The sequence below is a fragment of the Pseudopodoces humilis genome, chromosome 9 (genome assembly GCF_049639895.1).
Source record: "Pseudopodoces humilis isolate 2021_Gansu_Grassland_sample_001 chromosome 9, ASM4963989v1, whole genome shotgun sequence".
NCBI classification, from domain to species: Eukaryota; Metazoa; Chordata; class Aves; order Passeriformes; family Paridae; genus Pseudopodoces; species Pseudopodoces humilis.
In genome coordinates, this window is record NC_142208.1 from 36001205 (window position 1) to 36027676 (window position 26472).

The following is a 26472-nucleotide window of genomic DNA, read 5'->3' on the forward strand; positions in this document are numbered from 1 at the left end:
ACTGTTGAAATGTGCTTGTGTCTCCGTGGGAAATAATGTGTCTTGGATAATACAGGGTGATGTGCAGGTTAAAACGTTTCAAAAGCTCCAAAATGGACTTGGAGAGCAAGTCATCAATATTTCTATTGATATTTAAAAAATATTTTAATTGGTATATTTGCTTTATTTCCTGTGGTGGAAATGCCTGTTTAATGCACTAAGTCACACTTACAAGATATGACACTTCAGTTAAAAACACTTTGTCTTTGCACTTTTATACCTTTTGGTAGCAGTGGTTTTGGAAAGAATCTGTTGTTTTTGAACAGCAGTGTTCAGACTACCCCAAGTTTGATCTTAAGGGCTACATACCTGTCTTTAAGGCTGGAGTGCATCTGTGCTGGTGGTTTCCTCCAGAGAAGACTCAGCAGGCTTGCTCCTAACAGTAAGGGGAAGAAATCAAGATTTTGTTCTTGTTTTGTCAACAAGAAATTGATGGGAAGGAATGGTTTGTGATATGAGAGCCTTCTGAAAGGGAAGTAAAACCATAATGAGATGTTTGCATAGGTACAGGAGACACAAAGGCGATGTGCTGTTAAGTGTTTGCTAACTTATTTACAGTAGATGCAAGATTTGGGCAGTGTGGGAACAACGATGCTTTTCTTTCTCGCCTTCCTTTCTGTTAATAGTTGTGTTCGACAGCCCCACTGAAGAGCTCTGAACAGCAGGCACTTGTCTTCAACAATACACTTCTGTTCTGGAAGCCTAGGGCTGCTTCCAGGACCATCTCTGATGGAACTGGAAGGTATTTCCTGAGGAACCTTGACTCCGAGTTTTCAGGCTACTGAGTGAAGTGGTTTTGTCTCTAGTTCTGTGGTTGTGTTGGAACTGCGCATGAAGAATTAAAAAAAAAAAGTAATCCACAGTTATCCAAGTTTTCTAGGAAACTCCTTAAAAACACTAGTGAAGCTGTGGTTTTTTAAATTAAAAAATGAAAATACCTCCTTCTGTAAATATGGAATGATGCTCTTAGACCCTTCTCGCTCCTACTTTAACTGTATAATAACCCAACCTGAAATGGCAGATAATTGGAAGTAAAATTGATTTAATTAAGTTTTGACCTTATCAACTAGTTTGACTTTTGGAAGTCAGTGAAATCCCCACCTTGATATTGGCAGCTCTAGTTTCAGTGCACACTTGTTCCCGTGCAGCGCTGTCTCCCCAGGTGTGATCACCTGGCAGCAGCACCAGGGCTTGTCTTGCTGTGACAGCCACAAGTGTCACTCAGAAATCTGCCAGTGGCAGAGCTGGCAGCCCAGGCACTGTAATTCCTCCTCAGGTGGGCAGACAGACACCCAGACAGACAGACAGAGCTGTAGCAGTGGATAGTGCTGCTGCTGGCACTCTGAGCCTCAGCTGGGCACAGGCACTCGCTGAACCCACACACACACCACAGGTCAGTGAAGAGAGACACAAAGGGGCTCCTGTACAGAATTCCAGTGATGTTTATTGCAAACTCCCACCGAGGGCATCCAGGGACAGAAGAGCTGATTCCCTGCAGTGTCTCAGTTTGAGGTCAGGAGCCAGTGGTCATGTCTGGGGACACAGGGGTGGCACAGGGGCAGGGCAAAGGGCACTGACCTGTAGAAACTGAGGTAGATTTACCTGCTGTTGCAGAGCAACACAGAGAAGCCTTTTTGGCTCATCCTAAGCAGTCAGGCTTTCTCAAAGCCTGTGGCAGATTCTTCCAGGGCATTGCCCCAGAAATTCCCCTAATAGGCTCAAGAGCTTCCACACAGTGTTCCTTTGGGGTCAGTGAATTTGCAGCCTGTAGCTGGAATCCAGCTTGGTTGGATCCAGTGGCTGCCCTGAGCACTGTTTCTAGCAGTCTGGAGCTAAGCACTGATGGTTAATTTTATGTGTGTGCTATGGCTGTGTCAGGGGTTTGAGAACCTGCCCATATACACTCCTGTCACTGGCTTGTAAATAGAATTACAGTTTAAGAGTCACAGCTGAACTGGAGAACCAAGCCTGTATAATGTGGGTCAGCAGCCCATCAGTGTGGGATGGTGCCAGGAGAAGCTCAGTCTGATGGATGCTCAGGGAACCCCAGCTGGGATTTGGCTGGGAATCTGTTGTTTTCATCCTGAATGTTTTCTGACTGTAAAGAAGGCTGTGTCTGAGGATGCTGAGCAGAGCTGTGCTGTCCTGCTGGAACCAGGGCCCCTCAAAGCCTTGCCCTGGCTGTGGGACCGGGAGAGCAGCTCCCAGGACAAAGCAGGGCCAGCCCTGGTGTGGGGTGCAGGGTGGCTCCCAGAGGCTGCAAATAACAGAGTTACTGCTCCCTGGGGAAATGCCCTGCTCCACAAGGATGTCCTCCTTCCTCTGGGGTGCTGAGGTTCCTTGTCACATGCCCTGACATGGGCTGGGGGCTGTGGCTGATGGCTCTGAGGCAGCACATGGCAGCTCCACGCATCAGATGAGGAGACTCAAACCCAAGGAAGGCTGCAGGGCCCTGCTGAGCCCTCAGGAGTGGTCACAGCTTGGTCATTTACTGTGTTCTGCACTCTAATCTGTATGAACTGTGAAATGATCACCATGGCCAATATCCTCTTGTTAACTGAAGACTTGAAATTGGAGAATGCGAGGAAAACTCTAGAGTTCTAACACGGTTCAGATATGTGGCGTGCCTTTAAGGATCTCTGACAGGCTGGTTATGGTTGAAAACAAGAGTTAGGTCTATTTTGTGTTTAAAGTTGTGTCCTGTCACTTTGAACTGTCTGTTCTCAAAAGAGAGTAAGTGGCAAAGCAGGTGAGCCTGCAGTGAGCTCCAGTGTCAGCACCTCCGTGGGGCACTTGTCACATGAGGACACCTGTGCTGGCAGCTCAGGTGGAAAACTGAGCTCCTGAGCCCCAGAAAAAGAAGTATAAAAAAACTTGATGTTTTGCTATGGAATTGGGGAGAAAGTGTGAAGCTTCTGTTTGATGTGACTCTGGTGACTTTTGAAGCTGGAACAGTGTACAGGGATGGATGTAGCTGATTGCAGCATATCAAACTTTTTTAGTTTCAAGTAGAAATATAAAACAGGTATATGACAGCCTGTATAGATCAGATACTAAGAGTGTATTAATAAATAATTCCAGTTAGTTTTTTTAATCTGTAACTGCAGTTGAGTAAATTTTGTGTTACTGTGGAAAATATCTGTATGAAAGCTTAAGAGGGGAAACAAAATCCAGTTGGGCACGTAAGAAGGCTATAAGCACAGGGCAGGAAGAAAATTTTTACTTGTTATTTTCTTAGAATACCAAGTGAAGTGTCCTCACTTGTACTTCACTTTATGAATAAAGAAAGTATTCTAGCAGTTGAGTACAGGTCTTCCTTGAGCAAGGAAATTCCATTTCCAGTGTGGTGCTGAAGCTGAAGTGAGTGTTCAGGTCACCCATTAGAACTGCTCCCTGTGCCTCTGTGTGTCAGAGGGGTTTGGGAGGACCCTGGGTGCAGGCAGGCTCTGCTCCCGGGGTGGGACACGGGCTGCTGGGCTGGGTGGCTTCGTGTGTGTTGGCAAATGTCAGCTGCTGCCCCTTCCAGGGGGGCTGGAAATGGAGAGAGACCAAGTTCTTAGTGCTGAGCTGCTCTGAAGAGTGAAATCAGTCTCAGGGATGGAAACAGTTGCTATTGTTTAAACTAAATTAATATGATGGTGAATTATTTGCTGTAGGTTTTGACAGTTTCCATAACTCTTTTCCTGTGGAATGGACTGTGTTTTGTGTTGGTGCCATGAGGTGGAGAACAGTTTGTCAGAGAAAAGTCTCAATATAGAGTCTGATGCACAGGGTTGCTGGAGGGTGGTGGTTCCTGAGCTGCAGCCTCCATTCTCCCTCCATGGGCTCTCTCTGTTGGCAGCAGCTCCAGCCTGAGGACTGGGGGCAGATTCCAGCCCAAGGGAACAGCAGTTGGGTTGATAATCCTAATTCTCAATCCTGAATTTAAGGACAGTTTTACCCTTGCTTTTTAAATAAAATTAACGTATTTCAGCATAACTACATGCTTCTAGAGCTCTCCTAGAGAAGCAGGTAAAAACGTGTGCAGCTGTCCTTGTGAGTGTGTCCCCAGATGTGCAGCATTGTCCTGAAATGCATCCTCGTGCCATGGTAGCCAGTGAGGAGTCCATTGCCATTTCATCTCTTTCAGGTGATCAGAGGAAACTCCAGGTGGCTTTTCCCAGTGTAATCCACAGTTCATTTGGGATATATCAAAATATGAAAAAAATTTCATGGAGAAAAAAATCAATAAAGTTGTCCTTACTTTTCCTTAGAGTTTAGTTGAAGCCTGAAGCCCATTTTCCTAAACAGGAAAAGAGCCATTCCAGCACCATGAGGAATGTTGATACTAGGTGAAGTGCACTTCCTTGTGACAGAGAAAAATAGAGGTGTTACCTCACTGCAAACAGGATATCTCTGAATAGTTAGGTTTAAATATACAATATTTTCCATAGTGGCTTTGAGTTTCTGGAGCCACAGCCACAGAATGAATTTTGGCTGCAGTGATGTTACTGCCAGCTGGTTGTTGTTGGGTTTCCACTGGTGCTTCACGATGCCACACATTGGGTTTTTGTGTTGGTTCGAGCCTGGTTGAGTAAATGTGTCCACGACATGTTTGTGGAAATGGGATTTTGTGCGTGGATTTTTAAATTTCTCATAGATAGAACAGGGTTGTCTGACCCCTTAGCAGTAGCAGTGTGATCACAGCAGCTGCAGAATTTTCCAGAGGAGTGCACCAGGGCTCACCTCCCTTCCCAGGGCCCATCCTTGTGGCAGACTCACCCTTACATCTAATTGTGGTGGGGGGTTGGAGGAGCAAAGTAAGATTTTCAGCTGAGGATGTCTTCCCTCTGTTCCCTCCAAAGTCTGTCCTGTCAGCAGCAGTGGATGGTGCATGTTGTGGAACAAAAGGGAGTGATTTTCAATGAAACACTCGCCCTGCTGATAAGTCCTGCAGCCCATGCTCTTGCAGTGCTTGACTTGCATTTTAATTTTCAAGCACGTGCTTATTCAAGTCCAGTGTGCCAGACTGTGTAGGTACAGTAGTTTGGGAAGAGTTCAGTAGTTCTGTGGCAATGTATGCATCAATTCTCTTACTGCAGACCTGTCTCTTACCTGAGCAAGACGTGGTTACAATGAGGAAAAACACTCTGGAGATGTAACTTCTAGATTGGAAGTCTCTGTTCCTGGCTGTGTCTTGAGAATAATTTTGTAGATGGGTGTAAAAGGGCAAAGTTCTATTCAATGAGTTGGGGGGAAAACACTTCTAGGTATTTTTGCATGTATATATATATTTTTGTTCCTTTACCTGTGGGTTTGTATATTGCTGAGCCTTGTCATTTTTGTTCTGCTCTTTTTATCTGCAAAGCTTTTGCTGTCAGTAGCAACTTCCCCATGAGCTTTAGAGTCTCTGCAGGAGTTCTGCAGGAGTGGTTCCACCGACCCCAGTGCTGACAGTGTGTTTGTGGCTCCCCAGGCTCAGCCATGGTCAGCCCTGCTTGCCTGACTCGCTCAGGTTGTTGCTTTGCCCCTGGGTACTGTAGAAGGCTTTTCCCACCTCCTGTGTGACATCTGTGCTCACCCCCCATCCTGCCTGGCCTGCCAGATTCAGTCTGTCACAGATCTCTGCTCCTCCTCATGTCTCTGCATTTACTGCACATTCCATTATTGTGATCATAAGCTGCCTAACTTGATGTGAAAGCCCGTGGCTTGCTCAGCCTTGCCAAGACATTTTGTGTCAATAGTGGGAAACTGACATCTGGTTGCTTGGTTTGTTTATTTGTTTTTGGCCAAAGCTTCCTGTCTTGATTGCTCTCACACTGAATTTGCCAGGAGATGTTTTTTGCTCTATTGCAGGACAAAGCCTTGTGGAATTCCCAAGACTTTCAGGGGGACACTGTAAAAGTTTGAGAGGAGTTGAACAGCCTGTGTACTCGAACAACAGCCTTCTGTGCTGGCCTCTAGCCTGCTGAGCTCCCTGTACGCCTGCATTCCTCACAGTTAATACAATTTCAACATATATCTGCACATAAAAACATACATGTGCTTATGGTTAAAGAATTAACTGGGGCATGGGCTGCAGTGCCTGTGCTGGGTGTAGTGCCTGGCACATGGGGTACCACTGTGGGGCTGGCACCCCTCCTTGCTGGAATTGTATAATTGTACTGTATAATTGTACTGTATAATTGCTGGGGGTGTCACAGGGGAGCTGAGGTAGTGTGGGCTGGACTGAGAGCTCTGATGGAAGAATGAAGCTGCCAGGTGTTCACCTGTGAAATGCAAGGTGAGAGTCCCACTGGGGAGGATGGAGGGTGGGATCAGGTGGGGAGCAGATCACAGGAGCTTTGGAGGAAAGGTGCCCTGGGGCACTAAGCTGGCTGCTCACCTTCTGCCTGAGGAGGGAAGCTTTGTTGTCCCAAGCACGGTGGTGCTTCCCATTTCTGCCATTATGTACAGAACTTCTGCAGTTTATTGTTTGTCCAGCTCACTGCCCTGCTTTACCATTTGACTTTGTGTGGAAATAGTGCTATTGAATATCAGGCACACGTACAAAAGATGTTTTATAAAGCACGGCAAATAAATTTACTTTTGGATTTTACAAAAAGGACACAAAAGTAGTTCTGCAGCACCTGAGTCCTTTGGAGCTGGTTGCAGCTGTGCAGCCTGTCAGATCACTGCTCGTGCAGTGAATGGAGTTTTCACACCCGGTGCTGGAGTTTGAGCTGTTTTCTATCCTTGTCGTGGGATGATCAGGGGCAGCACTGGGGGAGCTGCCAACCCCCAGCCCAGTACTGTAACTTCAGCAACAAACCTGAAATCGGAAGATTTGAGGTCTTATTCATTTGCTTTCTGCCTTAAAGACTGCTCGATTTATGTTTTCAAGTTTGTATAGCCACAGAGAGAGAAATTGTGAGAAGTCACATTTTTCATAGGAATGATGTCTGAGCTACTCACCTGTCCATTGGAGTTTTCTTAAAAAAATAATCTAAAGGGTCTAAATGACAAACACAAAGCAAAAGTTTTGAGTGCTGAGGCAGTCGATGCAGCTGTAGGCGCTGACTGCACAGACACTGCCAGTAAATGCCTGTGCAGGGTTGCAAGGCAGGAGCCTCAGTTCCCAGGATGAACTCCTGCTTTCCAGGTACTTGGTTACCTTCAGCAGGTGTACTCTGAGAAAGTGCTCTCATTTCTCTACTCTTCACTTGCTGCCTGATGTGATCCTTCTCTTTCACCAGTGTTCAGTGAAAACCTGCAGAAAGGTGATTTGGGCCCTAATTCTGGCTCACAAAAGCCTGAGGTTAGCTGTAGGACAGGGATGCTTTAGCTCAGTTGTCATTTTTGTTTTGCAGAGTTATATTGAAAATAACACACATTATTACCCTTTGTTAATATCTGTCCCTCATGCCTTAAAGCCTGGAAAATTGTGCAGGAAATGCAGATGGGAAGTGAAGGAAGCCCAGCAGCGCTTCCAAAGCTTTTCTCTTTGCAGTGGAGTTGTGGTAACAGCTACCACTTTGGTTTTCAGCAGCCCCTTTGCAGCCAGGAAAGTTCAGATATTAAATACCTTTTGCATCACTAACCACTGGTCACACTGCTTTGACAGTAACTTAATGAATCGATTAATCTGTTCCCAACTGTAAATGCATATTGCAAGTAAAGCTTTATTCAGATGGAGCTGGGACTGTGTGTGCCCCAGAGCTTTGGTGCTCCCCTCTGGGGGTGCTCACAGCACCTCTGGCTGTCCCATCCCCAGTGATGCTGGGGGAAATGATCCTTGTGGAATGCACTGTCCTGCTGACTGTAACGGGGTTTGGGAGACAGATGGAAACTGGATAAATATGTATCAACACTTAGTGTGAAAAGAGGGGGAAATGCAGCTGTCTGCAGGGACAGGAGGAAGGTAGCACAGCATTGAGCTGTGCTGGGACTGCAGCCTCACATGTCAAACTGTCCATGTGTTCCTGAGCACAGGGGGCTCATTTGGCCGTATACAACGGGACCAGGGAACAAATTAATTATCTTTTGACCCCTGGTTGTACCTGGATAACCTTTATTGCACTTATTTGGGGAAAAGCAAAGACTTTTGGACTGGATCTTCAGCTGGAGTTTGTTGCCATTTGTTTTACCCAACAAATGTACCCTGTTAGTTTTGCTTTCCTGGTTAGGGATCTTGGCACATGGAGCTGGAGGTGTGGGAGCTCAGAAGTTGTCTGTGGGGCCAGACTGGAAGGAGTTTGTGCAGCAGGGGAGGTCACTGCAGCCATGGCAGTGTGGTCCAGAGGCAGCAGTGGGGATGGTGCCTGCAGTGGGAGATGGAGGATGGCCTGGACTCGGTACCCATGGGGAGGTCCCAGTGTGGGAGCTGGTTCACTGGCAAGCTCCAGCATCCTCCTTTCCCAGGCAGGTGTTTGATCAAAGGGGCGCAGCAGCTCCCGGGCTGGGTGACACTGATCTCACTGCTGCCTTGTGTCGTGGGAACAGCACGGTGGTTAAAGACAGACCTGCAGTTAGCTGCCACCGTTCATGTCACAGGTTCTCGGGTGGGATTGGGTGCACAAACTCCTGAGGTTGTGTTTGGGGTATTTCAGATAAGGTTTCACTTTCTGGGGAAAGCTGTGAGTGGCTGGGCTGAGGAGCTGTGGGTGATCAGCAGAGGGGGGACACCAGGTATGCTGGGTTCTGTGCACTGTGGGACACCTCCCACACTGAAACAACGTACGGGCTTTCAGAGCTGAGCAAAGTGCACATGCCTGAAATCACAAAATGCTCACGTGAGTGTAACCATTGAGATGAGGAGGAGCAGTCAGGATCCCGTGAGGCTGGAGTGCTGGCAGGGTGTCTTTCTGATCTGTGCATGCTTTTGTTGCTTTGGGTATTTTTAAAATTTATTTTCAGCAATGGTGGATTTTTTCCCCCCAAACTCAAGAGAAGCTGTGATCTCACAGTTGGTTATTCTGCGGGTTTTGTGTTAGCAGAGTGTGTTCATCCAGCCCTGCACGCTGACACTCCTCACTGCTGTTGTCTGCCTGACGTTTCCTTCCTTCAGAGTCTATATTTAGTGTTAAACGCTATTCACTGTGGCACAGGGCTACAGGCAGCTTGCTTTCAAGCCAAAGGAAATGGTTCTCTTTAAGGATAAGAGTGAACAAGGGGCAGGATTTCCTGTGGAAGCGCACCCACAGGAGAGCTGACTTTTACTTTGAAGTTAATGGCAAAAAAGACAAAGTGAAACCCTGAAGATTTTATATGCACAGGAATGGTATTTTCTTCTGCCTGCTGAAGGAAGCCTGGGGACAGGGAGGGGTGGGGAAGGGTCTGAGCAGGGGTCTGCAGGTCTGCATCCTTGGGGATGCTCCAGCCCCTGGCCACATCCAGGCTGCAGTGGGGACCCGCAGGGTGGGCAGAGACCCCAGTTCACAGCTCAGCTGACGTGCAGCACCTGAGGCAGGTGTTGCTGAGGCTGTTGGCTGCTGTGTTTGTGTCCTCATGCAGGGTGGGCTGGTGCTGCAGGGGGCAGAGGGGTGGGAGCTGCTCCTGCCCCCCGTGGGCATGGACCGGGCTGAGGGGCAGTGGGGCAGCGCTGCTGGGCATCACACACCTGCCTGGACACACAGCTGGGGCCTTGCTCCTTCTTTGGCTTCCAGGGGGAGCTGAAATTCAGAAAAGAAGTGGGAAGAGGATGGCTTGGTGACAGCAGTGAGTTTCACTTCTGCCTCTCCCCCACAATGAGGAAAGCTGTGCGTGCGTAGCCCATGAACTGGAGGGGTTTGGGATTGGCAGCTGCTCTCTGGAGTTGTCTCTTGCCAAGGTGAAGTGGAAGATGTTCTTTCAGGGGTGCTGCCACCCTGCTCCTTGGCACTGGGGACAGGTGTCCTTCAGGGGAATGCTGAGCTGCTGCCCATCAGTGATGGGTTTCTGGAAATCCAGAACTGCCATCAGTGCTGCCTTTTTGACACTGTAGCAACCTCAGATGAATTAATATAATGTTGCACAAATTAATTTGGAATGTATTTTTTGTTTCATCTCATGTGTTTACTCTTTATTTTCTTCTTTCATGAAAGCTGCTAAAATTCCATTTTATACTATAAAATGCACTTTTGCCTGGGGGTGGGGGAACAGAAAAATATTCTCTTTCAAAACATACTGTGTTTGGGTTTTTTGCTTGTTTTTCCACTGTACCAAGAGGATTGAGCCCTGGTGTATTATTGTAAGGTGTATTCTGGCTGAAATCAGAAACACTTACTGTACATCCAATTGTTATGCGTAGAAGCACAGGGATCTTACAACGTGAATGGACCAGTAGAACAACAGGCTCCTTTCTGTAACTGGGGCCCAAACACAATCCCTAAGGTTTATATGCTCAGTAAATATGTGGAGATATCACCATTCCAGAGATCTAAAAATCACTATTTCAGTCTTGCTTGTTGTTTAAGTTTCCAAATTAATATAAATGCCAAATTTAAATGTACCTCTGTTTTAAAAGCAGTAGTGAAGTATCTGTGTATTTCATTTCAGGTTTTGTTTCTGCTGAAGCTGGCTGAAACACTTTGCGAAGGGCTGCACATATCTCTGCCAATTTATTTCTTTCTAAGCTTGCTTCTCTGCCAGATGTCTGATGGCCTTTTGTGGAAACTTAAGGGAATACTGAGGATGGTTATTTCCAGTTGCATGTATCAGTTCTGCTTCTTTGGCTTCCTTGAAACTGCATCAGCAATGTTTTATTAATTGAGCAAAACTGTTTTCCTTTCAAGACTTTGTTTCTCTAAATTGCTTCTTCTGAGTTGTCCATGGTTTTGAAAATTCCTGTTTCTCCTTGTGTGCTTTATTTTTACCATAAAAATCATCTAGATGTTTTCTTCATAAATTTTTGCTCTTAATAGCATCTGCACGTTAAGCACAATTGTAGCAACTAAACCTTGTTCTGGGCTATCCCAAGGGTGTGGGAGGGAAAAGGATTTGGCTCCTGAATAACCAAGATGTCAGTAATAATATACATGGGACAACTGAGGCTTCCTGTGTTCAGTTGGTTTGTTGTTGGGTGGTTTCCCCCCTCCTTCCTGTGCAAAGCAAACCCAAAACCTGTGCTTTTGCTCAAGGATACCTGGTTGTGACACACAGCAGTGGAGGAGTTGCTTCAGTGTCCCCTGTCAGGAGAAGAGTCTTCAGGTGCCTTCACCTGAGCTGAACAGGTTGGGACCACTCCGCTCTTCAGCACGCTGCTGCCCTGGCCTTGTACCAGCCTGTTTGGCTTGTACCAGCCTGTTTGGCTTGTACCAGCCTGTATGGCTTGTACCAGCCTGTATGGCTTGTACCAGCCTGTATGGCTTGTACCAGCCTGTATGGCTTGTACCAGCCCTGCCCTGGTCACACAGGGCTCATACCAGCCCTGCCCTGGCCATGCAGAGCTATCTGCCATCAGTCTCCTGATGGGCAGTGTTTGGCACAGACTCACTTTCCCTCTCTGAGCAGTAATGCAGTGGGAGGCAGCACGTAGTGCCCAGCACTCAGCTGCCCCCTGAGCCCCAGCATGGCCAGGTGTGTTCCCTGGGGCTCAGCACCAGGAGCTCTGTGCCATGGAGCCCTTGGCCCCCCATCCTTGCTGGATGCTGTTGGGCTGGTGCCACGTGTGGCTCACAGACCAGTGATGGGCGGCTTTGGGGCTTTGAGCTCCGGCTGGTGGCTGTGCCCATGGGACTCCAGATCACTCCTGGTGATTCCAGAGCTCCTTCCCAGCAGGAGATGCTTTGTCTCAGCTGAGCATTTGGCCATGTGTTTGTGGGAGCCTTGCTGACAGAGGGTGTTATCCCATAGGAGAATGCCCTCAGATGCTGGGCGCACTCTCAGCATCACCAAAGCAAGGTTGGTGTTTCCACGTGGCAGCTCTGAATAAAGCTGAAAATAAGCTTTGTGTATTATTGGGCCATTGGTCAAATATGCATTTATTACAGAAATTTGCATAGCAGCAAGGAGGAGGAATCGTGAAAACCTACTCTCTAGATCAATTTGAAATTAATTTCCAAGTATCTCCCTTAGCCCTTTATTTCTGAAATAGGATGTAAACAACTCTCATTGCCTCCTCTGCTATCAAATACTTATATCAGATTGCTGTGTATTTATTAGTGTGTTGAACTCGCCTGGGATTCGCTTGGCAGTAAATTCACATCTGTCTTGGGACTGTGTTTTTTTGGTGTGAAGGGTTTTTTATTCTAATGGAATATCGGGTGTGTTGGAGCTGCCTTGCTGACAGCTCGCACTCTCCTGGCATATTCCTCCTGGGACTGATTCTGCAGCACTTCTGGGAAAGGCTAGGACTTTCATCCCTGGCAGAGCAGTGCCCCATCACACAGCATTTGGCTCATAAATAAGGCTATATCTTCTTGAGGAAAGAGCATTTATTACTCAGAGGAATTGATAGACACTGCTGCACAGCAGGGCATGCAGCTCATAACCTTTAGCTCTTGAGCTTTAGGTCACAGAAATTACTGTCTGCAAACATGAGCACTTAGATAAAATTACATGATTATTTTTATTTTTCCACAGAGCACATTGTACCGTATTGATTTAAGGCAATTTTTTATAGCGGCCTCCTGCTCTGCAGCTACTCCTGAGCTGCTGGGCTGGGATGGCCAGAGCTGTAGGTGTATCCTGCTGGGAGCCTGTGTCTGTGTGGAAAGATGGAGCTGTGGTGCTCTCACCGGGCTGGTACTTGTTGTGGAGAAGGCTCTGGGAGCCTGGGGGTGTTCTGCCTCCCGAGGCCAGCACAGCACAGCTGTGAGGAGGCCTGCAGCTGACACAGACCACTGGATTAATGAAACCTGGGATGTTTTCAAGCCTCTGTAAAACTCAGCCCACAGGAAGAACTGTTTGGATCATTGGCCTTTAGTTCCTGGGAAATGTGAGTCTGGATGCTGCTGCTCCCCTGTGCATGTTTCTGTATTGTGCAGATGTAAAAGAACAGGTGTAGATATCCCCCTGTTCAACCTGGGGGAGTTCTAAACATCTCACTTCAAACAAATACAGAAAGAAACCCCACAAATACACAGGGCAGACCATGGTGGTGTTGTGAGTGTGAATTTTGCCAGAGATCTATTTTATCCATCCACATGCAAAAGCAGGTTAATTTGGTGTACATTCTTTCAGTTCCCTGTATCATTCCCAAATCAGGATACAAAGCGATGGAAAACCTGAGTGTATTAATGTGGTTAATCTTGCTATTTGCTAACAATTAGAGTTTATGTGGTGTTGGATTAACTCTTAATAATGCTCTTAACACTATGGTTATTCAAATATCCAGGAGCTTTTAAGCTTTCAGTAAGATGTCAGTAATAGCAGTTAAATTTGAAGTACATGGGCAGTTCACTGGAGTTAGGAGATTCAAGATTCTGGACTTTTATTCCTGTCTTTGCAGTTACTTTATGCAGCAGTAGCTACCTCCCTGAGCTTGTGCCCATGGGGGTTTATCCTGTGTGTGGAGAGAATCAGCCTGTGGAGGCTGAGCCCTGGCCCTGCTCCTGTTGTGCTGTGAGCCCAGGGACAGCCCAGTGAGCTGTGCCAGAGGATGAGCAGTGCCTGTGTGCTGGGTACCTGCAGAAAACACGGTTAAACACAGCTCAGCTTCGTGTTTACAGGGTGTGGATGTGTGTTAGACCTGTGCAAGCCTTGCTTTGCCATCAGACCCACTGCTGGGGCTGTGGGATGCCAGGAGGCTTTTGGAGCTCAGGCTCCCAGTGGTCCCTCAGCCCTGTGGGGCTGTTCCAGTCAGGCATGTACAGATTGGGGTTGGATGTGCCTTGTGTGCTCAGGCAGTGTGCAGAGTCCGAGTGGCCAGTTCTCCTCTGATTCATTTTAGAGCCCAGTTTTCACAAAGCGAGTCAAGATTTTTTTCCTTTTAGCTTAAAAAATGAGCCTATTCTTTGCTAAAAATAAACTTCACAAAATAGAACATGCTTTCTATAATTCATCGGCTTTCTTCCATTTCCCTCTGAACAAAGCAGAAAAGAAATTTTCCAGGCTGTTAATTTAGTTTCATTTAGTTCTTTTGCCTTTTTCCTTTTGAATGAAAGGCTCCTTACCCTGTCTAAATATATATTCCGTTTCTCATTTTTTTTGAAGAGACTCCTTCCCCATCTGAGTATATTTTTGCAACAGGCTTAAAGCTTTCCTGTTGGCTGTTGAGTATAATTTTGTAGGAAATAGAAATACTGGGGAGAAGAGAGACTACTTGTGTGTTGGATTTGAAAAGCCACTTGTTTTTGGGCTATTACCAGCTCATGTGGTGTTCATGTGTTCACAAGCTGACTGGTCTTTCTTACAAACCTGACCATTACAGTCACCAGTGTGACATAAATAGACTGCAAGTGGAAACTCATCATGAAAAGAGATAGTTTTAGTGGGATTTGGAATTCCAGGAAAAGGTCAAAACTGTTTTTAATTGAGGGGAGCAGCGCATGCAGGACACACGTCCTGTTTTTTTAATGTGGATCCCATGTGGTGTTGCTGTCTGGAAGTTGTGCTTGATTGAGGGGAAGAGTTTCTTTTGAGAAGGATTTCTATTTGTGACTCGGTGGAGGGTGGGATGAAGCCAGAGCTTCCAGGCACAGGGGTGTTTGCTGAGCTCAGCTGGGGAATGGCAGAGTTTGGTGTGTGTTTGGTGAGCAGCCCGTGCTGAAAGCAGGCAAATATCCCTGAGCAATCCATGTGAGCAGACCTGGTGCTCCCAGGCAGGAGGGTGGGCACAGGGCAGAGTGCCCAGGACCCTGAGCTGCAAGGGCAGGGAAGGGTTGGCAGGAGAGGAGAGCACAGACACCTGGAGCAGAGAAGGCTCTGGGGAGACCTGCGGCTCCTTTCTGTGCCAAGAGAGCTGGAGAGGGACTGGGGACAAGGGATGGAGGGACAGGAGCCAGGGAATGGCTCCCAGTGCCAGAGGGCAGGGCTGGATGGGATTTGGGGCAGGAATTGTTCCTGGCAGGGTGGGCAGGCCCTGGCACAGGTGCCCAGAGCAGCTGGGGCTGCCCCTGGATCCCTGGCAGTGCCCAAGGCTGGACAGCACTTGAGGGAAGCTGGTGTGGTGGAAGGTGTTCCTGCCCATGGCTGGGGGTGGAACTGGATGATCTTTAGGGTCCCTTCCAGCCCAAACCATTCTATAATTCTAGATATTCCAAATTAATGTCTGTAAGCACTTTGCTTTCTTTTGCCTCTCCTGTTTGCTCTGTGGTGGATCCATCCCCAGGAGCAGGAGCTGAAGCAGGGGAGAAGGACTGGATTCCACCAGCTGGAGGTGGGGATAGCTAGAAGGAAAGAGACTGATAAAGTGGGGTTTGGATTAGTGACCCGGGAGAAACTGGTTCATGAATGAATGGATGTGAGATGATTTAGCATCAAAGAGAACAGGGAAAAGATTAATTTCCATTATATTACAAAAAGAATGAGATAATTTAATGGAGGACAGAGTGTAGAGAGAAAGGATAGGAAGAAGTCCAAAGTCTGTGGAAGACATGAAATATAATGTGCCTATTTTTAGACAGACAAAGAAGAGGACGACAAATTAGCTTTCTACTTGTTTGTTATCTCCAGTCCTTCAAATTGTTTCATTCATGTGAGGTGGCTGGAGAGGAGTGTGAGGGCTAGGTTACAGAATTGTACCAGAGTGGTAAAAGAGGAAGGAAAGATGTGGTGGCAGAGGAGGGCACAGAGTGGGAGCCAGCCTTGCTGCAGGAGGTGCTCACCATGGGCAGAGCCCTCCTCAGCACCTTCTCTGGTGGAGCTGCCAACAGGAACTTCCCAGGCACCTCCCAGAGCTGCTTCTCCCACTGCCTTTGTTTCAGCTGTACCCACACTTGGTGGGAGGATGGAGCAGAAGACAAGTGCCATGCCTGTGCATTGGCCCTGGGCAGGGGGTGTCAGAGCTGTTTGTCAGGGATCAGCTGTCTCTGGGCTCCAGTTTGGTGCGTTCTGCTCCCTCCCACCGATCCTGCACCTTCCTGCCACTGCTGTCACAAGGACATCTGATTTGTATTGCTGTTCCCCGCTAGGATGCAAAAATTATCCAGAAGATAAAGCTCAAGAAATCAATTCTCTCCCTCTGTGATCACATCTAGGCTGTGACCTGTTGCTGAAAAGACAGAACTTTGCAATTAACTGCAGTTCTGCTGCTTCAGTTTTCATAACTTCTGGAGCAATCTGCAAAGGACTGAAAGTGCTTCTCCCAGTTTGTCCTTGGCAGGAGGTGTGATGGGCTGGAGCATCCCCAAAAGCAGGGTCATTGCTCTGAACCAACTTGTGTGAGGTGAACCTGGCTCACTTGAAGCTCAGCTGGCAGCCTCTGGGTGTGGGCAGCTGCTGAAGTTCCTGATCCCCAGGTGATGAAAATGCCTTTCTAACAGGACATAGTTCAAGTGTGTCATGCCTGATAAACGTGTGGGTACAAATGCTGTGCAGTCCTATAGAAAATGCACCTTTTGGTGAGAATCACAGGGGACTCAGGAATGGAAGGATGAGGTCTGTGCACTGGCATCATGGAGGAACATCCTTGTGTTTGTACTTTTTACTTTAATTGTGAAAAAAGCTGTCTTCTTGAATACACTGAGGAAAGCAACAGTATCACGATATTGTTGTAAACATAGATTTCTCTTACTGTTAATTAATTTTTGCCTTTTATTTTTTCAGCCAGAAAATTTGCAGAAGAATTGGCTTCGGGAATTTTATCAGGTAAGGTAAAGTTTATTTTCTCATGGGGTTTTGTGCATCTTTGTTTATTGAACTAATTAGTAATGTCAGGATCTTTTGCTTTATGAAGTGAAATTGCTATTTTTATAGTGATTTTATTTTATGTAAAAGACAGCCCTGAAAAATGTGTCTCTGGATTTCTAAGTAATCATTATAAAAATCCAGCATATAAGCACCATTTGTTTTCATCAGCAATTCTCTACCTAAAAGATAGATTTGGGTTTTATGAAATTGACTTCAGTTTGGCATGAAATGGTCTTTTAAGTCTACTGAGTAAGATACATATTTAAGTACTTTTAAGGAATTTCTGTTGGCAAGTCCAGTTTACCTTAAAACTGAAACATGCCAATTTTGGGCATTGGTTTGCAGTAAATCAGTCCTGTGTCTGCTCTCTCCTAACAATTTTCTTGTTTGGTAATGTGAAAATATTGACACTGACCCCACGTTATAAAATGTGCTGTAACCTTCTGGTGTGAGGGGTTTTTTGGGTCTCACACTGTGTTACTGTAGTAGGGACTTGCTTAACTTGCAGTCTTCATGCAGAAATGTGGCAATAAGCAACAGGAAATGAGCACTGCTGGGGCTCGGAGATGTCGTCCCTGGGAAGCAGCGTGGCAGAACTGAGGGAGTCTCGAGTCCCCCAGTGGTTTGCACTGGAAGGGCCTTAGGGGACCTTAAAGAGACCACCTTAGATCCACACCCTGCCAGGGGCAGGGGACACCTTTTGCTAGACCAGGTTGTTCCAAGCCCTGCCTGTCCTGGCCACAGAAAGTGACACCTGATACTGAAGGGCCACAAGATTCCTTTATCCAGTCCTGCGTCTCTTACAGAAAAATTGCTAAACAACAAAACTGTGCTGTTCAAATTTTGAAGTGAGACTGTGCAGAAAATATGATTAGAAGTATTTCATCTTTTGCTTCTGTAATTGAAAGCATCCCACGAGTCCTTACATTCTCAGGTTACTGGTGCTTTATTACACTGATGTAAAATACTGCAATTCACTTTTACTAGCAAATGTAAGAAATTGCAAAAATCAAGGTGCAGTAACCACTCTTACATTCTTTAGTATCTGCCAACTTCAGATTCATCTTGCTATTTTTCTTCTTCTATCTTGGTTGATCACTGCTGCATGTACATGATGCTTGCACCCTGCAAGTGTCTCAGCTAGTTCTGATTCCACCCCTCCACAGCTTCAGGAAAAACTCTTCCTATGCAGGAAATACAAATAAACAGAGAGAACTCTTTATTTTGAGGTTTGTTTGTTGTTTTTTTTTACATTGCTGGATGTTTTTCATCATCACATGACTTATTTATGTATCTTTATCAAGGAGACTCCTTCTGTGTTCATTTGTTTACTGAAGTGGGATGAGCAGGGCAGAAGCACTTCTGAATAGTTTGTGGAAAACAGGAAGAGGAGGGGAAAAGAATGAGCTTTGGTGGTTTAGGGCAGGGACCACTGACACGTGACTGAACGTGGTCTGGCTTTGGCCCAGTAAATGTTGTGCATACAGAATTCCAAAGAGGAATAAAGGGATGCATTAATGCTCCATGAGGCCGCTCTAGTGCAGGGTCCAGAGCAGGGAAAGTGTTGCTGAGGCAGAACCAAGCCCATCCCTCAGCTGTGGGGGGTTCTACTTTGTTCCCTCTCCATAGCTCTGCCCTCTGTCCCTGCAATCTGAGAGCTGTGTTCTAAAAAAGAAAAAGAAAGGAAAACCAGAAAAAGGCCAAAGTTGGCAGTGCTGCCCATGGCTGCTGCTGGCCTCCTCCTGCTTCCCCTGTGGGTCTTGGCAGCGGGCTGGCTGCTCACACCACACTCTCCAACGCAGTAGGAAGGGGAACAAAACTTGACAAAAAGCTCCTTAGGGAAGAGACAAATATGTATGTACCAAAAATCACCTAGCACCATGCTGGCTCCAGAGCTACCCAGCAAACATACAGCCTGAGAGGGATTATTCGCTCTGTGTGAAACCTCTGTGAACGGAGGCTCAGCAGCAGCACTGCAAAATGAGTCTTGGTGCCTCTTGGTAAACTTGAAACCAGATAAACCGCAGACAGCAGTATTTTCCATTCTTCTGAGGAATTCAATTTGCATATGCAGTTGTGTCAGGGCAGTTTGCATAACTTCTGAGGATGAGGTCCTTGTGTAAGCAGTTAAAATGTTCTCCACAGAACAACAGGCACCGTTACTTCTCCAAGTTTAAAATGTTTCTAGAAATTAAACCCGTAATGTCTTCGATGTCAAAGAGCATATTGGTTAAAAGAACATTTTGTGGACTTGTTTATAAGTTCCAGTAAATTAAAATAAGGGATTTTATTTGCTGTCATGGGTGAATACAAGTCACTTATGTGTTACCATTGACTTAAATGCCGTATGCATTTCTGAGGACGTGGTAGCGCACAGAGGGCTAAAATAAGATTCAAATGTCACATGTTAAATTTTTTAAACTTCTGCCATTGATCTACAACTATCCTACATCATTAACATAAAAAGTGTGGCAGATCTAATGCTGGTAAGTGAAACAGTTTCTCCAAGAAATGCAAATGGCAAAAGATAAGGACCCTTTCCAGGCTGGTTTTAGGGGCAGCTCCTGGCAGAGCTCCGAGAGCAGCACGCTGACACTGTGCTGTGTGACAGTGGGCACAGGGTGGCAGTGCCAGGGTGTCCCTGTGCTCCAGCACAGCACACAGTGTGAGCTGGGGCGAGGTGTGAGGGTTTTGTCCAGGTCAGTGGGAGGGAACATCGGTAGGGATGGAGAATGAGCCAGAGCAGGACCCAGCAGTAAGTAGTGACAGACCAGATGTCAGAAAACATACCTGAAATGCAAGAAATTATACCCAGCTGGGACATGCTTTTCCTCTGATACATGTTCCCTATCATAGGTTTACAAAGAACTGAGACACAGTTGTTGAGGTGTCCCTGTCCCTGCTCCTTTCTTCCCAAGGCACTGCCCAAGGGCCCGCTGGCAGCAGGCTGCCCTCAGAGTCCAGCAAATGACACTAAGTTTACCTGCTTGCTTCATTTCATTCACTGTCTGGAGAACAACACTAACCAAACACAGCCTGTGAAGCAGAACTCTGCAGCAGAGCTCATCTGTGGACCCTAACACCAGGGCATCTCAATGCTCCACATGCTTTATTGCTCCAAATCAGTTCTGGATTCCAAGTCCTGACCTTATCTACTTGGGGAGCTCTATGAAGTGACCATCATGAGAAAGCAGCTGTATTGCTGAATTCTGGAAAGCCAGCACACCCACTCACTGTTTCAGGGCAGCACTCGCAGTGGCACCGACCGTGGACATGGCAGGAACGTGCTGAGCATCGTCTCACATTTTAACTGCTGTGGGTTTGCTTCATTGGAGCTCTTCTTACACAGCTAATGAAAATATAAACTGGTAAGACAAAAACGTAATAAATTATTGCAAGTAAGATTTAGGCACAAACTATCTGAGTCATGAACCATCCATCAGTCATGGGGAGTCCTGCAGTGAGACACCGCTGGAGAACAACTCTGCTGAAGCAGTGACAGAAAACACTGCCAGGCTCTGAAGATGCAGGACACAGGTTTTTTTGTTTACATACAAATCCTTGAGAACTTGAAATCATAGTGGGTATTAAAAACAACAACAAAAAAAAAAGGTAATTTTTAAATGGGGGAAACAGCATTGGCTTAATAGCAGTGAGGTGCTTGCAGCATTCCTTGCAGGTTAAACCAGTAGAACATACCTGAATATTAGTTATGTCCTCTCATATAATAAGTACCCTCCAACTAAAAGCAAATTGGCTGTGCTTCATTACCTTTTACTAGTTTTCTGCTCTTATGGAAGAACAAACAGTACATAATAATGAGTAATGAATACTTCAGAGCTGAAAACTCCCAGCTGCCAGAGGTTAAAGATCATACATGAGACCACATAAATAATGAATTTGCATCCAGAGCAGCACAATGTATTTACCAAGTTGGGCATTATTTTCAATTCTGGATATGCAAAAATAGCATAAAGGAAGCCAGGATCAGGAGTTATTCTGGGGGATGTGGGTAACTAAGCAAAACGCTGCAGCATAACTGAGTATGGATACAGAACTGGTGAAAAGTACAAGCCTGGCATCTCATTGCTCCAGATGTTTGCCTGTTTGGTCAGGGGATGGGGAGGGAGCCAGGCAGGGCAGGGTGGGTCAGCTGTGCTGGAACTGGGGCAGCAGCCAGGACAGGACACAGCCCCACGCTGCTGGCCAGGCCTCTCGGGGAGGGCAGTGTGGGCACAGGGGCCAGGGCACCGGGGTTACACCTCAACACAGGCAAAGCAGAAGAGGAGCTTGAGCCTTGATGTTGTGCAAATAGGATTACTTAAAAAAAATAGCAAAATACGGGTTTTAGTGTGAGCTGTGAAATACACTTTAGCATGTGTGGTCCTAAAGCACTTCAAGTGTTTTGAATGTCTCTAACTGAAGAGAAGAGGCTTCTCCTGGGGTCAGGCACCCAGAACCTTGCAGCACTCAGCTGCACACAGCCAGCAGCCCATACCCCTGCCCTTGTCACAGGCCAGCAGGAGCCCAACAGCAGGGAGCCCAAAGAGCCCCCACCTGAGGAAAACAGCCTCTGGAAAAGGGCCTCAGCTTGGAAGGGCTGCAAAGCTTTTGTCACCCCCTCTAGTTAATGCTGTTTTTTTAAGTCGACTAAAATAATTAAACAACCTTTGAGTGGCTGGGTGGGGTTTTGCTGTGTTCTGGGATTTGGGATTTTTTTGTTTGGTTGGTTTGGGCCTTTTTTGTTTGTTTTTCTTCCTTCTCTCCGAAGGGTAACACACGAAGTTCCCACACAGTTATACCAAGATGACCTTTAGCTATTAGGTAAACTTTTAACTTCTGTATTACTACAAATAAAGGCTCAAAATACTCTCAAACACATCAGGCAAAATGGAAAAAGGGGGAAAAAGCCCTCTGGCTCCAAGTTTACATCTAAAATGACCATGTGCCACGTATGCAACACAAAAAGTTTGTTACTAAAATCGGTGCAGATTTTCAATAGCTCCAGCCCCTGAGCTCCTCCTGCCCCAAACACGAGGCCCAGTGCAGATGGAGAAAGGGCAAGGGATGGGAAAGGAGGGAGTAAAAAGGAAAAAGAGTCCTAAGTAAATAAATAAGTCAGTAAAAGTCCTCTCCCTGTGCTCCTATACCCTTTGCTTGCAAACAGCTTCCTTCATGTTCTTGGAGCTTGTTCCCCCATATTTTTTCCTGTACACTGACATGGAGGCTGCAAAACAGGGCATTGGCATTTGGTCAAGGGGGATGAAATTCCCATGGGCATGTTCTGTGAATATCCTCATTTGCATGGCAGCTAGTTCACCAAACCATCCCTCTGCTTGTTTAGCACTAACAGCTAGATCATCAGTCATCCCATTTCTTGATAAGAACCAAAGTTTTCCCTCTCATACATTAAACACTCCAAAACATTGTTCTCAGGCTGTTTCCACTCTCCCCCAATGATCCCTTTCCCTCCTTGTTTCCAGTGTAGGTTTTTGGGATAAGAGAATTTTTACTGGAAGGACAACTGGAGTCCAACTCTTTCAGAGCCAAGTTCCCAGTGCCTATCTGCAGTTAGGAGATGGGGCACAGTCCCCAGCAGCAGGACTTCACTGATCCTGCCTCCCTGTAAGGTGGCTTTTCCACCATTCGATGCAGTTCCCATTATCAGGGCGACAGTGTGACAAACTTGCTCACAAGCCTTTTCTCTTCTGATACCACCAGATTGTCTTTGACTGCAAATACAATTTTCTGCTTTGAACATTAGAAATCAGAGCCAACTCTGAAAACCCTCTGGAGTCCCCGAGGGGGATCTGCAGCATCTTTCCCCCATGGTGTTTGCTTCTTCTCGTGCTAGAGCAGGGGTTTTGCTGCTGAGGTGGCACCGTGGGGCACGGAGGGTGACATGGCACAGGGGGCACGGTCCTGGCCTGGCAGCCTCGAGGGCAGGATGGATGTTCCAGGGAGTTGGGTGTGTTTCCTGCAGGCTCCAGGCAGAGCATCCCCTCAGCGAGGCCCAGGACACCTCCCAGAGCCGCTTGCTTTAAAGCAAATTGCTAATATCCCTGTTGGCAGAAATCAGCATTAATGATCTGATGGAAGTGCTCACTGATCATCAAACACCTGGGTGGCAGTATTTACTATTTCCCTGGATCCAGTAACACTGCCAGCAGCTCTCCTCAGAATGTTTCACCAGGCAGGTCAGTGCCAAGATGTTGCAATGACCGGGAAGCCGAGGTGGAGAGGAAGTGACTGTTGGAAATGACTCAGGAACCCAGGCAGGACATTCCCTTCTTTCTGCAGGGGTGACCCAGTGTGGGTTGGCAGTGCTGTAGCTCTGGACGTTGCTGTTCTCGGGTTTCTTTGCTGTGCACGAGCCCCTCCAGGCTTCCCCTCACCGGGCTCTATGGCAGGAGTCCCCCTGCCCCTGCTCCTGCCCCTGCCCCTGCCCCGCTGGCACTGAGAGCTCCATCTGATGGATGGATGAATGATGGATGGATGGATGATGGATGGATGAAGGATGGATGGATGATGGATGGATGGATGGATGGATGGATGATGGATGGATGATGGATGGATGATGGAGGAATGGATGGATGGATGATGGATGGATGGATGATGGATGGATGGATGATGGATGGATGATGGATGGATGGAGGGATGGATGGATGGATGGATGGATGGATGATGGATGGATGGATGATGGATGGATGATGGATGGATGATGGAGGAATGGATGGATGGATGGATGGATGGATGGATGATGGATGATGGATGGATGGATGGATGATGGATGGATGGATGGATGGATGATGGATGGATGGATGGAAGGATGGATGGATGATTGGATGATGGATGGATGGATGATGGATGGATGGATGATGGATGGATGGATGATGGATGGATGGATGGATGGATGGATGATGGATGGATGGATGGATGGATGATGGATGGATGATGGATGGATGGATGATGGATGATGGATGGATGATGGATGGATGGATGATGGATGATGGATGATGGATGGATGGATGGATGGATGGATGGATGATGGATGGATGATGGATGGATGGATGGATGATGGATGGATGGATGATGGATGGATGATGGATGGATGGATGGATGATGGATGGATGATGGATGGATGGATGATGGATGGATGGATGATGGATGGATGATGGATGGATGGATGGATGATGGATGATGGATGGATGGATGGATGAATGATGGATGATGGATGATGGATGGAGGGATGATGGATGGATGATGGATGGATGATAGATGGATGGATGGATGGATGATGGATGGAGGATGGATGGATGATGGATGGATGGATGATGGATGGATGGATGGATGGATGGATGGATGGATGATGGATGGATGGATGATGGATGGATGATGGATGGATGATGGATGGATGGATGGATGATGGATGGATGATGGATGGATGGATGGATGGATGGATGATGGATGGATGGATGGATGATGGATGGATGGATGGATGGATGGATGGATGGATGGATGGATGGATAGCAGTGTCCCAGGAGTGTCCCTTAGCAGGAAGGGACATGCTGGCAGCTGGTGCCCAGCGTGGAGCTGAGCCTGGCTGCTGCCTGGCTCTCCTGTGCCAGTGTGTGCTCTGAGGAGCCTTGGGCAGGCCCTGGCACCTGCCCTGGGCTCTCCCTGCTGCTGTGTCACCCAGCTGGACAGCTCTGCTGCTGGCACACGAAGGTGCCACTTCAAACTGGGGACTGTGACTGCCTCTGCCTCAATGGAAACTGCTGCTATATTTTAAATAGAAACACTAAAATATATTTTACATCTATCTATCTATCTGTCTATCCATCTATCTATCTATATAGATATAGATATATACATATATCTAACCTACTTATATATATATATAATCTGTATATATGTAACTTAGGAACTAAGTTATAGTTTTAAAAAGGAAATACTAGTTCAGAATATTTGAGATGCTAATTCTGTGTTCTGAATCTTTGATGTGGATAGCAGATGATTGCTGTTTATTGCGTTCAGTCATGTCTCAGGTAGCAGCTCCTGAGCTGTGGATCTGTGTTGGTGCTGTGTGCTGGGCTGTGCCACAGCTGCCCTGAGTGTTAAATCTGTTTTTTCTCTCGTTCCAGGTTGTCCATGCACACAAACCCCATTTCATGGCTTTACACTGTCAGGAGTTTGGAGGGAAAAACTACGAAGCGTCGATGTCTCATGTGGACAAGTTCGTGAAGTAAGTGTTGGGGAGCGACAGCCTGGCCCAAGCCGGGGACAAGGACAGGAGCGATCTGTGCTGGGACACGCGGGATTATTGATCCTGGCTTAACTGATCCCGGTTTATCTGATCCCGGTTTAATTGATCCCGGTTTAACTGATCGCGGTTTATCTGATCCTGGCTTAACTGATCGCGGTTTAACTGATCGCGGTTTAACTGATCGCGGTTTATCTGATCCCGGTTTATCTGATCCCGGTTTAACTGATCCTGGTTTAATTGATCCCGATTGAATCGATCCCGATCGAATCGATCCCGATGTGATCGATCCCCCGGCGCCGGGGAGCTCCCGTGAGCCGCGGCCGCGCGCGCCCTCTGCTGGCGGCGGCGCAAATCCCAAATTCCCGGAGTTCCGGGGACACCAATCCCAAATTCCCGGAGTTCCGGGGGCACCAATCCCAAATTCCCGGAGTTCCGGGGGCACCAATCCCAAATTCCCGGAGTTCCGGGGGCACAAATCCCAAATTCCCGGAGTTCCGGGGGCACAAATCCCAAATTCCCGGAGTTCCGGGGTTGCCAATCCCAATTCCCGGAGTTCCGGGGTTGCCAATCCCAAATTCCCGGAGTTCTGGGGGCACCAATCCCAATTCCCGGAGCTCTGAGGTTGCCAATCCCAAATTCCCGGAGTTCTGGGGTTGCCAATCCCAATTCCCGGAGTTCCGGGGGCACAAATCCCAAATTCCCGGAGTTCTGGGGGCACAAATCCCAAATTCCCGGAGTTCTGGGGTTGCCAATCCCAATTCCCGGAGCTCTGGGGGTGCCAATCCCAATTCCCGGAGTTCCAAGGTTGCCAATCCCAATTCCCGGAGCTCTGGGGGTGCCAATCCCAATTCCCGGAGTTCCAAGGTTGCCAATCCCAATTCCCGGAGCTCTGGGGGTGCCAATCCCAATTCCCGGAGTTCCAAGGTTGCCAATCCCAGTTCCCGGAGCTCTGGGGGTGCCAATCCCAATTCCCGGAGCTCTGGGGGTGCCAATCCCAGTTCCCGGAGCTCTGGGGGTGCCCGGCGGTGCCAGCGGCGCAGGGACAGTCGCCATCCACACTGAAGCTGCAGCTGACGGGGACAGGCGGCCGTGTCGGGGACACCTGGCCCTGAAATCCCCCAGAGGAGGGGAGGGCCCGGCTTCCTGTGGGAATGCCGGGGGTGGCACAGCACCGAGCAGCGCGTTTGTGTCTCCCTTCGCCTGTTCAGCCTTTGCTTTCTCTTTCAGAGAACTGTTATCAAGTGATGCAATGAAAGACTACAACAGAGCTCGAGTTTACCTGGATGAGAACTATAAATCACAGGAACATTTCACGGTAAATTTCTTTATTTCATCAGTGTAGTTCAACCGAAGGTGAATTTCTTCCGTTTGGGATTTTTGACCCATGAGCTGTTTCCATCCTGATGATGATTATGTTTTTACTACTATGGTGTTTTACT

General features: G+C 47.3%; 1 protein-coding gene across 1 annotated transcript in view; it reads left to right on the top strand.

Moving 5' to 3' along the window:
• The window catches only part of INPP5A (inositol polyphosphate-5-phosphatase A), a 204020-nt gene that overhangs the window by 46426 nt on the left and 131122 nt on the right, over window positions 1-26472 (top strand). The window contains exons 4-6 of the mRNA XM_088060061.1: window positions 16684-16725; window positions 24912-25012; window positions 26261-26348. Of these exons, the coding sequence (XP_087916187.1) occupies window positions 16684-16725; window positions 24912-25012; window positions 26261-26348 (231 nt within the window). The remainder of the gene's footprint in view (window positions 1-16683; window positions 16726-24911; window positions 25013-26260; window positions 26349-26472) is intronic.